Raw genomic sequence first — 15,571 nt, forward strand, 5'->3', positions numbered from 1 at the left:
AAACTATTAGCTTCAATAAGGTATCCACCAATAGCCCCATATTGTGTGTTATGCAATGCAACTTATAGCCATATTGTTTATATTCATACTATTTACTTCCATCCCTCAATGTCATTACCTTGCTACGGATTAGACCCTTTCCGACATCCAGATCCTTTTATACTAGATTTGCTTGTTCCCTTTTATTTGAGCAACCTGCCCCAAAATTTGGACTCATCCAAGAAATTGGACAGCTTTGCTTCCGTTCCCACCCCTAGTTTATTTCTATGCCCCAAAAGCAACACTATTCCCTGTGTCATCCCACTGGTGACTCTTTGTTCTGTTTATATGGCTTCTTTTGCTTTGCCCGGCTTAGTGAATTTTTAATCCACCCAAGAAACCTGTTTGTAATTTTATAGCTCCCTATAATCCACTTTGTGGATTAATCACTCGTCGTGTCTACAGAATTTCAGCTGTCAACAACATCCATTGTTTTCTTGCAGAAGCACAGTAAATTTGTAAGTCAAGATCTCTCCTCAACTAATGCATGCTGACTTCTTATCCTGTTCAATCATCGCTTTTAGGATGTCACCTAAAGTATATGTTGTGCTCACTAGCTTGTGATTGTCCCTCTGATTTTTCTTAAAGAGTTGTGATATACTGGCTACTATTTAACCCTAGGATTTGTATGATTTCCTATATATATTGATCGTGCCTCTATGAACATTCTTTGAGACAAGCACATGCATAGTCTTTGTTGAGTGGCTAAACAGCAATTACATTTATTGCAAAATAAATGTTTCTCACCTTTAGCAATGTTACATTTGTTGAACTTGATGTCCCCTCTCTCAACCAAAGTACCAATGGGGATGTTCCATCCAGCTGTCCTGGCCAACCCAGTGTGGCAGGACTTCTTTCCTCTCAGCTGACCGATGGTGAAGGAGTTATGACTCGACCTTTTTACTACTGCCACAGCATAATATGATGCTCCATCATTATCAACTAGAGCAGAAAATACAAATAAAGGCATTAATATTGGACCAGAATGCATTTAGAATCAAGTTCAACTTTGCACTCCATACAAAACAAACTGGAGCAGGTCAGCTAACTTATCAGAAATCTCAATGGAAAGAGAAATCAGGAAAGGTGTGCAAAACATAGTCGATACACCTCTTTTGCCTATCCTTGAATTTAACCCCAATTGTAACTGGTAAGTGAACTTGTTGAATGAGACTCATGTACTGGTCAGGGACAGATTTGTCCCCACCAGGACCTTTACAATTCAAAACCCAATCCACTCTATTTACCTGTATTTGACACGGCACGGAGGCACAGTGGTTAGCATTGCTGCCTCATAGCACCAGGGACCTGGGTTCGATTCCTGGCTTCGGTCACTGTCTGTGTGGAGTTTGCACATTCTCCCCGTGTCTGTGTGGGTTTCCTCCAGGTGCTCTGGTTTCCTCCCATATGCGGGTTAGGTGGATTGGCCACCTAAATTGCCCCTTAGTGTCAGGTGGACTAGCTAGGGTAAATGCATGGGGTTATGGGGATAAGGCCTGGGTGGTATTGTGGTCGGTACAGACTCAATGGGCCGAATGGCCTCCTTCTGCACTGTAGGATTCTATGATTCAATACTTATTTCTTTCTAAAAGATCAATAAGTAAAACATGGTAAGAGAGCCAACGTTTCACTGTCAATTGCTTGGTCCAGCATCACTAACTTCCTGTACATGGCCACATTGTCTATTCTACCCAGAGTTACCATGTACGTCAAATCACGGAATTGTCAAGAGCCCAAAATTTGTCAGGGAACCCTCAGTTAACTATTCCTTAAAATCGTAACTCAGTCAAATGATCAGAAAGAATATTGAACTCTAATTAATGAGCTTTGATTGCTGGCACTTAATTAAAAATCACTTGAAAGAAAATTGTAACTGCAAAGTAACAAGGGAAATCCTACTACTGAAGAGTGAACTGGGGCCAGGCTGGGGAAATGCACGGAGAGTTAAATTCCTAGTTTACAGGCAGATCTTCTTTTTCCAAACCAGTGTATCTGCTTTAACATTGAACAGTCAAGGGTAGCAAATACAACAGGTGCTGCTGGTAAATGCGAACACTTTTAGAAGGGAATAGGAGAGCCTCGTGTAGGAGTTTTCCATTTATTTTGAAATGAAAGGTTGCAACACCTGCAGAAATGTTAATATATGCATGTGACATTTGAAAACATGACGACTTTAGGCAAGCAGGTCTGTCCACCTGATATCCAAGCTAGAATTTTTGGCTGACATGGAAATACCTATTTTTCTCAAAATATTTTATTCACTGCACTCAGCTGACTTCTATGCCGGATTGAGAAAGAAATTGACCAGCAGGATGCCAAGTACTGACATGGATGTCTTCATAGGGAGAATGCCACCTTCCCTTCTACCACATCTTTCTTTCCCCAGTGACAAAAATTCAACTTTCCAAGCCAGAAGCAACTGGCCTTCACCTGCTGCCCTACCAGCGACCTTATTTCCCAGTCTCAAAGGCAATTTGTTGTTGAATCGATGCTCTTATGAACAACTTAAATGCTCACTAATGCCACGCTTTAGCCTTGAACTGCACAATCTTAATACTGGCTAAAATATTAAACAGAACTGCTCACAATTTATGGCCCTTTGCCGATATTGCCAGCAACACGGCTTAGTGTTTGAAAAGGTTGTTCTAAGTAAGAGTACAATCAATCTGCTAATTGGGTTTTATCTGCACATCAATTTAGCCTAAGTCAATAATTACTCTTCCCTTGAGATAAAGACTGGCCTGTGGACCGTTGGAGGTTTTTAAAATCAGTAATTTTGTGAAGTGCACTCAAAAAACGTTGAAGGGAATCCATCCATGGAGGACAAAGCGATAGTTTCATGAGACCAGGGAACTAAATTCATGGGCTGTTATTGGCCTAGATTCAAATGAATAATCTTTTGACTTTGCTTCTCAAAGTTTTTTTTTGCTTAATACTTTTGTGGAAGTGTAAACTCCTCAGTTTAATATTTCATCTGAAATATTGCCTTTTGAGTAATCCCATGTTGCTGAACCAATCTGGTGGCACAGTGATCAGCACTGCTGCCTCACAGCGCCAGGGACTCGGGTTCGATTCCCGGCTGGGGGTCACTATCTGTATGGAGTCTGCATGTTCTCCCCATGTCTGCGTGGGTTTCCTCCAGGTGCTCTGGTTTCCTCCCACAGTCCGAGAGATGTGCTGGTTAGGCGTATTGGCCATGCTAAATTCTCCTTCAGTGTACCCGAATAGGCACCGGAGTGTGGCAGCTAGGAGATTTTCACAGTAGCTTCATTGCAGTGTTAATGTAAGCCTACTTGTGACTCTAATAAATAAGGGATAGATTTCCAATTAAACTATTTCCTATGTGTTATTGCTTATGCAAAAATACAAATTTTTAACCAGCAAGAGACCTTGTATGAAATCTTTGCTCAGTTTGTTGTCTGAATTGACTAATTGAAGGAATGACTGAAAAGAAATCTAATAATTATCTGCATTAATCTAGATCAAGCAAGGAGTCCCTCGTTGTATTTGTCAAAATTAATCAATGCTAAATGTATCTGAAGGAGATGGTGTGTTTTAGCTTTCCTTCTGGCCATTATCGTTTCAAGGTTGCAAAGCAGTTTCAGAAGTATAAGAGCAGGTCTGAATATTCTGACACATGCATCCGTTAAGTGCAGCGCCTCACTGGAAGCATGAGTTCAGAATGACCCTTTCTTTTCTCACCAGTATAACTTTCGGCTGCAGCAGGCACTAGTCCATACATCTTTCCAGCTGTGTATATCTGCCCGGCATCCAGTGTAACTGCATCAATGTCTTTATTCTGTGAAGAAACAAAAAAAATTAATTAATCGCTGCAATTAATTAAAGCTTTATCAAGAAAGTTGATGTGAATTCCACTTTGTTACCATAACTTAAGAAAATATTATAGAAGGTACTTCCAAAATGAAGACCAGCCCACGTAGTTGGGAGTACCAGAAAGGAGAAAAATGCAGGTGTTTTCCCTTTTTATCATAAATCTTTTGTGAGTCATTCTCTTATGAGCAGCCTTTGGTAGGCCTGGATGTGGATAACCTGTCACTCAACTGATGGGTTCATCAGTGAATGAAGCTCAGAACATACTTGGTCCAAAGTACCGTTCATTTGCCTGTCATTGAGGTTTCTTTTACACTTATGAAGCTCCAGCATTGGCATCAATGACTAAGGATCCAAGCTGTGTTGGTGAGTTTCATTTAGTGATTGACTCCATTGCTTTTGAATTAAGCAGCTCTTTAAAACATTAATACTCTGATAACCATGAGTCCTGCAACCGACATTTTTATTTCATTGGCAACATTTTGATGTGTTCTCTATTTTTCTTCTTGCCTACTTTGGCAATGGCTTGATATGGAATGTGGTTTTGAGGATATTTGTATCTGTACAGTATCTTACAGATGAAAGGTCACAGATCTGAAACATTGGGCTGGATTTAATGGCCACACCATTGACAACCATCAAACATAGACATAGAAACTAGGAGCAGGCCATTCAGCCCTTTGAGCTTCGTGTGCAGCATGGTGGCACCGAGATTAGCACTGCTGCCTCACATCGACAGGGACCCGGGTTCGATTCCCGGATTGGGTCACTGTCTGTACGGTGTGTGCACGTTCTCCTCGTGTCTGCGTGGGTTTCCTCCAAGTGTTCCAGTTTCCTCCCACAGTCCAAAAAACATGCTGGTGAGGTGCATTATCCATGCTAAATTCTCCCTCAGTGTCTCCGAACAGGCACCAGAGTGTGGCCACTATGGGATTTTCACAGTAATTTACTTGCAATGTTAATGTAAGTCTACTTCTGACACTAATAAAAAACAAATAGAAAATAAATAAAATAAAACTTTTTATTTTGCTTGTTTACACGTGATTTTATGCCCTGGCTCGGGCGAGGCTCGTAAAATCCCACCCGAGGCCAATGGAGAATTCTGTTCTGTGAGCCGCGCCCGCCCTGATTTTGGGGCGACCATGGCGGTAAAATTCCGTCCGATGTATTAATTACACCACAGAACCTCCCCCCCCCCCTGTCCCTCCCGCCACAGCTAACAATCACATTTTCATGAAGCTGAAAGCCAAGCTGTTCCTGAAGTGATCAGAACAGCATGCACTTCGAGTTGCTCTTCTATGTGAATCATTAAGCAACATTGGCATAGGCTTTGGAGCAGGTCAGCCCTCTGCCAGGAAATGGTCATTGCTATGGGAAAATTGGAACACAGTAAAGTGACACAAAATAAGGACCTATTGGATTTCCCAATTACTTTCTTGCATAATTGGACAACAGACGCCATGATAGTAATCTGCTTATTTCATCATTTGTTTAGATAAGCTTGCTGTAAGTCGGTAATATCTCACTCTTCTGAAATGCCTGCTCACTGACTCCTGACAATCAGATTCAATCATATTCCATCCTAACTGGACAGGGAGAACAATGAAATACTTCAAGTAGAGTGTTGAAATCTGCCAGCAATGGAGACAAATTTTAACTAAAAATTAAAGAGCTTTATAATGCTTTGTGCTATTCCTTAACACTCTTTTGAAACAGCCTGAATACTCTTTTGGAAATGTTTCTACTTGGGATTGAGATCTGAGATTGATCATTTACTCAATGTACTCAACTGAAAAATCCAAAAGTTGCCTAAAAGGCTTGAATTGTTCTGACAAGTAACAGATCCGGGTTTTGCTTGTTTTGGCCTTTCTTCAAACTCCTACAGGAACTCGGTACATACATGTCCACCCACCTTGAACTTTTACTATTAATGGCATTGTAACAGATATGGATCCTACCTGGATCATTTTCATGCAGACACTGGGATCGTCACCTGACACGCACTGAACTGGTGGTGTCAGGTTTTTGCTACTGAAAGCTTCAGCCATATCTCCACATTTCAGCAATTCTCCTCTGGACTGTGTGCACCAGCGCAGAACATTGGGCATTTCTGTGTGAAGAAAAGCAGCACAAAACTTACGGCTTTTCTGTACGGTGCTGATACAATCTCAATAGCACAATTGTCTTTTTTACATAACAAATGTAAAATACTTCCATTTTACAGCACAGAAGAGCACTGGAATTAGCTTCAATTCAAGCACAGCGCTTGCAAAGACCTAACACCTAATGGGCCGAATGCCTACCCCTGCACTCCAGATTGTTGCTCAAGCTCATCAAGCGAAATGCCAAGGATGGACTGATAAACTGCTTCACAAGGAAGAAGGGAAAACAATTGGCTAAATAATGCAGAGGCATTGCCTTGGTAAATCTCAGGAAATTGACACTCAATTGACGTCCATGGCATGCCTGTGCACACTGCCACCCCCTGTTTACCTGAAGCATCGCTACAGTTAAACCCCACCTGCAACCAGAGACTCTCAATTCCCATGCCAGGGGAAATGCAGCTCCATGGTTCAAACTTGGAGACCTAGGGTAGGATTCTGTAGTGAAAATCCACAAGTCCTATGAAAATGTGGCTTTCTACTATTATCTGTTCTGCAAAAATCCTTTGTCTCAACTGAGGGAGTACCACATGTCTGCAATTAATAGCAGTCAACTAATACACTGATTATTAAAACAAACTAAAACAAAATATACAGATATAAAACAGCCAACACGCTTTATTTAAAATCTGCTGGGCAGAGAACAACAAGCAGTTTATAAATCCATCCTTCGCATTTCATGTTTTGTTGTGACCAAACGGAGGAGAATAGAAGATTGGGGAAATAATGGACAAATTTCAGAAAAGGAAATCTTACGTCAGACACTTAGTACTCAATATTGAAGAAAGCAGAAAGGAGTATGGAAAGTGGAAAGGAGAAATTCAAAAGGAAATTAGGAAGGCAAAGAGAGGGCTTGAAAGAATATTGGCAAGCAAATCAAAGAGAACCGAAAGATATTTTATCAATACATCAAGAGTAATCGGATAGCTAAGGAAAGAGTAGAGTTCATAAAAGACCAAAAAGGTAATCAACATGTGGAGACAGAGGGTGTGGGTATGGTTCTGAATGAATACTTTGCATCCATCTTCAAAAGGAGGGGGATAGTTAAGGAAGAAGCATGTGCAGTATTGGATGTGACAAACGTAGGGAGAGACAAGGTACGAAGAGGGTTAACAGTCACAGTCTGAGCATTTGGGGTAGATCATTTAGGATGGAGGTGAGGAGACATTTCTTCACCCATAGAGTGGTGAGCCTGTGGAATTCATTACCACAGGAAGTATTTGATGCCAAAACAATGAATGCATTCAAGAAGCAGCTAGATATAGCACTTGGGGCGAATGGGATTAAATGTTATGGGGAGAAAGCAGGATCAGGCTACTGAGTTGGACAATCAGCCATGATTGTAATGATTGGCGGAGCAACATCCTTGAAAACGGATAAATTACCAGGACCAGATGAAATGTACTCCAGGCTGCTAAAAGTAGAAGCCAGGGAGGAAATAGTGGAGGTTCTGACCATCATTTTCCAATCCCCATTGGATACAGGTGTGGTGCTGGAGGATTGGAGGTCTGCCAAAGTTTGTACCTTTGTTTAAAAGGGGAGTGAGGGATAGACAAATAACTACAGACCAGTCAGTCTAACCTCAGTGGTGGGCAAATTATTGGAATCAATTCTGAGGGACAGGATAAACTGTCAATTAGAAAGATGTGGATTAAATCAAGGACAGTCAGCATGGGTGTGTTAAGGGCTAATGTGATTGAATTTTTGAGGTAGTAACATGGAGGATTGATGAGGCTGGTGGAGTTGATATGGTTTACATGATTTTAGCAAGGCTTTTGATAAGGACCCACATGGCAGACTGGTTGAAAATAAAAGCCCATGGGATCCAGGGAAATATGACAAGCTGGATACAAAATTAGCTTAATGGCAGGAAACAAAGGGTAATTGTCAGAACGTTTTTGCGACTGGAAGAGTGTTTCCAGTGGGATTCCACAAGGCTCAATACTAGGTACCCTGCTTTTTGTGTTTTAGATAAACTTTTTGGATATAAATGTAAGGGGAATGATCAAGAAGTTTGCAGAGGACACAAAAATTGGCCTTCTGAGTGATAGCAAGCTGTAGACTGCATGAAGATATCAATGGACTGGTCAGGTGTGTGGAAAAGTGGCAAACCTAATTCAACCTAGAGAAAAGTGAGGTAATGCACCTGGGGAGGTCAAACAAAGCCAAGGATCACACAATAAATAGGAGGGTTATGAGAGGTGTAGAGGAAGTGAGGGGCCATGGAGTGAATATCCACAGATCCCTGAAAGTAGAAAGATGGATCAAAAAGGTGGTTAAGCAAGGTTATGCTGGAACTATTTAAAACATTAGTTAAGCCACAACTGGAGTACTGTGTGCAATTCTGGTCACCTCATTACAGAAAGGGTGTAATTAACTGGAGAGGGTACAGAGAAGATTTCGGAGATTGTTGCCAGGACTGGAAAATTGTAACTAGGACGAAAGATTGGAAAGGTTGGGTTGTTCTCCTTGGAACAGAGGAGGTTGAGGAGAGATTTGATTGAAATGTATAAAATTGTGAGGGGTCTCAATAGAGTGGATGGGAAGGGCCTATTTACTTTAGCAGAGATGTCAGACACTCGGGGGCATAAATTTCAAGTGATTGGTAGAAGGATTGGAGGGGAGGAAAAATGTTTTCACCCAGAGGGTTGTGGGGGTCTGGAACTCACTGCCTGAAAGGGTAATAGAGGCAGAAACCATCAGCTCATTTAAAAGGTGTCTGAATATGCGCCCCAAGTACCATAGCCTGTCGGGCCATGGACCAAATGCTGGAAAGTGGGAGTAGGCCGAGTGGCTTGTTTTTCTGCAGGCACAATGGGCCAAGTGGGCTCTTTCAGTGCTGCAAACCTTTTATGAGTCCATGAAATTTTCACTGCTGGTAAACTTGTTGCCACTCAGTAACAATAATATCCAGTTCTGTGTTAATGAGTCTGAGATATCCACAACTGAAATGTATTACTTACTGTAGCAGTCAAGTCCATTCAAGGATTGGAGATATTCTGAGCCTAACCAGGCCTGATAGGTTTGATTCTTGATGAGCATGAATTCTTTGGTGGAGTCCTGGAACAGCAAGTCTTTGCTATCGTATGAAGCAGAATCAAACATCTTAAAGCCAGTGGAAGTAATGCCAAACTTTTTCTGTAAGTAAAGGATTTTTGTTTCAAATGAATTGTTCGATGTAATTGCCTTTCTTCAGAGTTACCTAATTCACTACCATCACAGGAAAGAGGTGAGCTTGCCTGCATGTTGGTTCAGGGTCTATGACAACCAGTGAGATTGAAGAGTTACATTTTTTGTTTTAACACAGGCTAACTTAAAACTATACAATTGTATTGCTTTGTGTGTGCTATGCAGTTAATAGTTCATTTTATTGTGCTGTTAACTCTCAAGGTGAAACATCACTCCCAAACTTATTTTCTCAGCCTAAATGCAAATAGATCTCACTTGTACTCCACATGGGGATTTACAAATGACAATAAAGCATAATCCCTGCCACAGGACAGCCAAACCTGCCTCACCTACTTCTGAAGTGCAGTATTGACTGAATGCGAGTTGTCGCACCCTGTGTGTGGTGTTCCAAACACCTGGAGGCACTTAAGAACATAAGAACATAAGAAATAGGAGCAGGAGTAGGCCATCTAGCCCCTCGAGCCTGCCCCGCCATTCAATAAGATCATGGCTGATCTGACGTGGATCAGTACCACTTACCCGCCTGATCCCCATAACCCTTAATTCCCTTACCGATCAGGAATCCATCCATCCGCGCTTTAAACATATTCAGCGAGGTAGCCTCCACCACCTCAGTGGGCAGAGAATTCCAGAGATTCACCACCCTCTGGGAGAAGAAGTTCCTCCTCCTCAACTCTGTCTTAAACCGACCCCCCTTTATTTTGAGGCTGTGTCCTCTAGTTTTAACTTCCTTATTAAGTGGAAAGAATCTCTCCGCCTCCACCCTATCCAGCCCCCGCATTATCTTATAAGTCTCCATAAGATCCCCCCTCATCCTTCTAAACTCCAACGAGTACAAACCCAATCTCCTCAGCCTCTCCTCATAATCCAAACCCCTCATCTCCGGTATCAACCTGGTGAACCTTCTCTGCACTCCCTCCAATGCCAATATATCCTTCCTCATATAAGGGGACCAATACTGCACACAGTATTCCAGCTGCGGCCTCACCAATGCCCTGTACAGGTGCATCAAGACATCCCTGCTTTTATATTCTATGCCCTTCGCAATATAGGCCAACATCCCATTTGCCTTCTTGATCACCTGTTGTACCTGCAGACTGGGCTTTTGCGTCTCATGCACAAGGACCCCCTTTGCACGGTAGCATGTTTTAATTTGTTTCCATTGAGATAGTAATCCCATTTGTTATTATTTCCTCCAAAGTGTATAACCTCGCATTTCTCAACGTTATACTCCATTTGCCATATCCTCGCCCACTCACTCAGCCTGTCCAAATCTCTCTGCAGATCTTCTCCGTCCTCCACACGATTCACTTTTCCACTTATCTTTGTGTCGTCTGCAAACTTCGTTACCCTACACTCCGTCCCCTCCTCCAGATCATCTATATAAATGGTAAACAGTTGCGGCCCGAGTACCGATCCCTGCGGCACGCCACTAGTTACCTTCCTCCAACCGGAAAAACACCCATTTATTCCGACTCTTTGCTTCCTGTCGGATAGCCAGTCCCCAATCCACTTTAACACACTACCCCCAACTCCGTGTGCCCTAATCTTCTTCAGCAGCCTTTTATGGGGCACCTTATCAAACGCCTTTTGGAAATCCAAAAACACCGCATCCACCGGTTCTCCTCCATCAACCGCCCTAGTCACATCTTCATAAAAATCCAACATGTTCGTCAAGCACGACTTTCCCCTCATGAATCCATGCTGCGTCTGATTGATCGAACCATTTCTATCCAGATGCCCTGCTATCTCCTCTTTAATAATGGATTCCAGCATTTTCCCTACTACAGACGTTAAGCTGACCGGCCTATAGTCACTTCTCCCAATTCTTTCACAAACTGTCACGTAAATCAAATGACCCAACTCTTTGGCATGAATTCTATTGTCTAGATTAATAAAGATTTAAAACTTGATGCAAAGCCCTAACCCTTTAAGAAAAATTGGATAATCCCTGAGGGAAGCCACAGAGAAACAATGGGGTTGAATCCATGCTACCATGAAGCTTTATTTTCATCCCACCCTACAATGAGTCCTGATTCTATGAATCACCATTTCCCCTCAACTACCAATTCTATTGATTCTATTAACCCATGTAAACTTGCTGCTGTATTTTGAAAAATGCATGAATCTGCTGATATGAATCAGGACTGGAATTCTATCACAAGAAGGTTTCAGTTTACCGATTATTTTCAGATACACATTCTTTCTTGCAGCTAAGCTTTCTGGAGTTTTTTTGCTCTACCGTCACCTCTCAGACAGTCTTTTCTTTTGTCATTTGTATGTGAGACTGTTGAGCCAGTCCTCTCCACAATTCCACAACGAGAACTTGAAATCATAGAATCATACAGTGCAGAAGGAGGCCATTCGGCCCATCGAGTCTGCACCAACCACAATCCCACCCAGGCCCTATCCCCATAACCCCATGCATTTACCTTAACTAGTCCCCTCGACACTATGGGGCAATTTAACATGGCCAATCCAACTAACCTGCACATCTTTGGACTGTGGGAGGAAACCGGAGCATGCAGACATGGGGAGAACGTGCAGACTCTGCACAGACAGTGACCCAAGCCGGGAATCAAACTCGGATCCCTGACGCTGTGAGGCAGCAGTGCTAACTACTGTGCCACTGTGTTCTGGCCCAGTTTCATGAACTTTACCAGAAGCTCAATCATTCTTTCCTGCGATCCCAAGCGGGATTTAAATCTCTGGTTTGAATGACAATTCATCCCACATTTCTTAAATGTTTTTGGGTCTTAAATTTGTTCATTGACATCTGGTACATCCCAGCCTCAGAGCACCAGAAACTGTCAATGCATTCTGCATTATCCAATTCCTCAGTAATCTAATCACGTTAGGTGGATTGGCCAGGCTAAAATTGCCCCTTAGTGTCCTGAGATGCGTAGGTTAGAGGGATTAGCGGGTAAATATGTAGGAATATGGGGGTAGGGCCTGGGTGGGATTGTGGTTGGTGCAGACTCGATGGCTTAATGGCCTCTTTCTGCACTGTAGGATTTCTATGATTCTAGTCAAAAAGAAATGTGTTCACTTTCCAGGCTAGCTAGTCGAAATCCTTCAGGCCAGATCTTCCTTCCAGGAATATCATATACAGTAATTGACAAGACACCCTCAAGTGTAGGTATAACTAATATATCGCCAGAAAGGCTACAGTAAATCAATGAGATGTTTCAGAGAATTATATATTTATCTCTGTTTACTATGCGTGATGATTACTTGAACCATCTTTCACTTCTAGGAATAGTGAGAAGTCTCACAACACCAGGTTAAAGTCCAACAAGTTTATTTGGAATCACGAGCTTTCAGAGACTCATCTGATAAAGGAACAGCGCTCTGAAAACTCGTGATTCCAAATAAACCTGTTGGATTTTAACCTGGTGCTGTGAGACTTCTCACGGTGCCCTCCCCAGTCCAATGGTGGTATCTCCACCTCATGACTTCTAGGAATAGCACTCCCGAAATCCCAATTACTGGCCTTGTTAACACATGGAAACTAGTTCCAAACAGTACAAATATCTGATACTTTGGGAAATAAGGCACTGAGAAACACTATTGGAATTAACTATTGGTTTAAGCAATAACTAGGTGAGTTTCTGGAATGCGAAGGGATTTAATTCAAGATGATTGGCAAAAGATCCAGAGGCTTCAGAGTGTAGAACTTATTTAGCTAACAGGTGGTTAGGATTTGGAATCCACCGCTTGATTGGGTGGTGGAAACAGATAGAATAGTCGCGTTTAAAAGAGAATTGGACAAGCACATGAAGGATAGAAATTGTAAGGATATTGCGAGAATGGAACTGAACCACTGTTCAACACAAAATGGCCTCCTTCTGTGCTGTACTATTCTACAATAAGATGAGTGGAGCTAATTTATGAAAACAGAACAGCTTTGTCAGCCAAGTTGCCTTTACTTAAACGCTAATTCTTGTGGTATATGTCCAAATCCAAGAATAAGTTTATAATACTAAGGTTTACAGTCTTAACTTAATACAGTAATTAACTCCACAATTTCTGAAGTACTGTATTACTTCTGCACTTTTCATATTCTTGATTCAAAAGGCATTTCAACTAAATAAATAGATTAATTTTCTCTTGTCCATAAATATCCTTCGAAGTTTTTTTTAAAGGCTCTTTTATAATTGCTCTGTCAGCAGGAAATCTCCATACCTGAGCAGCATCCAGAGCATTGAAGACAGCTGTGCCATCAGTATCCAATCTGACTACAACTGCACGGGCAGGCACTCTGGCAAGATGGCATGCCTTCCAATCTGTTACTTCAGCACGGCTTCCATTTCGGCACAGAAGCTGATAGTCGCTTGAATGAAGGTCTTTTGCCCATGCCATGGGATTATTTCCTGTAAAACAGTTTATTGACGTCTTTGGCCAAATCAGACTATTTTTCTGATTCACATAATTCACATTTCTCAAGTACCAATGCAATTATAATTTACAGCAGCCTAGTAAAAATTGCAGCTGCGATTGTTACGTTTACAGAGTCTGTGATACAAAAAGCGACAGCTTATCAGTGCTGCCTCATTCAGTATTTACTTCATCATACTTTGGGGCAATGCCTAGCATTCATAGACACTATATGCCTAACACTGGCTCAACTGAGGACATGGCAAATGTATCCTAATCTGGAGCAAGCAAACGTGATTGACTTGAGCTCAAGTGCTCTACCACTTGAGCTGAGAGATTACATCAGTCCCAAATCTGTTGTTAAAAAGCAAAATCAAGCATTTCACTGGCATGGGGAACAAAACACAGTCAGGAGTGGGGGGAAGGAAGAGGAAGAACAAGTAACCCTTGAACAAACTCACAGCTGTCATAGTGACACAATTACAAACAGTCATTCTCCAGTACCACAGAGTGCCATGCCTCTCAGCCAGTCACAGCTCCAGTGTTCTTGTGTATGTTACACAAGGGCTTATATCATCCCTGCCATACATCAGATCTGCAGGCTGTGCTAACGTAGATTCTGAATGTGTTGGCTAACTGCTTTTCTTTCAAGAACTCTACAAGCAGGTACAACCCAGATAGTCCTTCACTGAGAGTAACAAATGTTAGAACTCATGGAACACACTTGCAGATAAGGAACCCACATAATTAAAATGGGACTAGCATAATGCTTTTGATGCAGATTTATAAAGCAAAGTACTCCAATGATAACTGCATCAGGACATGAACATCCCATGATTTGTCCTTACTCTAGAAGACTGCTTGTGCTTAGGGAACTAATAATTATACCTTTCCTGGCATCCAACCATCGAACACAGAAATTGCTCTTTGCTCCCTAGACGTGAATTTTAACCTAGTGAGACTGACGAGATAATCTATCTGTCTCTCCTTTTACGTAAGATACAAGATTTGATCACATGAAAAGTCTGACCATGTGATGATGCCTGTAACTGTTATTTAATTGACCTTTTTATAGATTGGGTCCCTGTGGTTGAGTTTGGTTTGTGGTTTTGTGCCAACGGCAGTTGTGTGCAAAGTCACAACAACCAGGGGGCCATCAGTGAGCAGGCAAAGAGGTGAAACCCAGAGTGGGGAAGAGGGAAAACCAAAGTTGGAGGGGGTCATTCACAAAGGGAAAATCAGAGATGAGTGAAACATGGGATCCACCAGTAATTAATAATAGTTCACAGAAATTGTGCCGATAAGTAAGACTGAAAGGACTCAAATTTCCCCTGAAATCGGCACTAACGTAATAGATCACTAAAAATGCCCATATTCTGTTTGTAGCAGGTGCAATGCCCCAATATTCTATCTATATCTAGAACACACAAGAAATAAAAGCAGGAGTTGGCCACCAGGCCCTTCAAGCCTGCTCCACCACTCAATACCATCATGGCTAATCTATGTCGCCCTCAGCTCCTTTGCTGTGCCATTTCCCCATAGCCCTCTATTCCGTTATCTATTAAGAACACAAGAAATACTAAATCGGAACCCTATGATCCACTGATATTCATCAGAAACTCCCTGCATTGCATAAAGTGCAATCAGGCTGCCTAGCGGAGAACACTTTTAACAGGTCTGATCTCCCTCGCTATCCTTTGTTTGGATTCAGTTTGTGCGTGGAAGTAGTGGAAGCTTCAATTAGCGATGATTTGTACATAGGCTTCACTCCTCAAAACGGTGCCAGCACAAAGGAATCTGAACCATAGAGCTGTGTGTTTGACGTTCAGGAGAGCACACAGAGGGCCCATTGTCCTAAATCACATTCCACGTGTAAGACAGTCAGTGAGAAAGGCCATGGGTTTTTTTTTTAAACCACCAGTGCCACAATTAGCAAAGGGAAGACAAGTAAACTAAACCAATCCAGTTTGCAT

The 15,571-nt window shown here is 42.0% G+C and overlaps 1 protein-coding gene across 1 annotated transcript in view; it reads right to left on the minus strand.

Moving 5' to 3' along the window:
• meltf (melanotransferrin) overlaps window positions 1-15,571 on the minus strand; it is a 58,276-nt gene that overhangs the window by 19,833 nt on the left and 22,872 nt on the right. The window contains exons 7-11 of the mRNA XM_078206375.1: window positions 13,407-13,594; window positions 8,996-9,170; window positions 5,829-5,980; window positions 3,742-3,838; window positions 787-981 (exon numbers count right to left, since the gene is read on the minus strand). Of these exons, the coding sequence (XP_078062501.1) occupies window positions 787-981; window positions 3,742-3,838; window positions 5,829-5,980; window positions 8,996-9,170; window positions 13,407-13,594 (807 nt within the window). The remainder of the gene's footprint in view (window positions 1-786; window positions 982-3,741; window positions 3,839-5,828; window positions 5,981-8,995; window positions 9,171-13,406; window positions 13,595-15,571) is intronic.

This window comes from Mustelus asterias, chromosome 3, assembly GCF_964213995.1.
Source record: "Mustelus asterias chromosome 3, sMusAst1.hap1.1, whole genome shotgun sequence".
In the NCBI taxonomy this organism is placed as follows: Eukaryota; Metazoa; Chordata; class Chondrichthyes; order Carcharhiniformes; family Triakidae; genus Mustelus; species Mustelus asterias.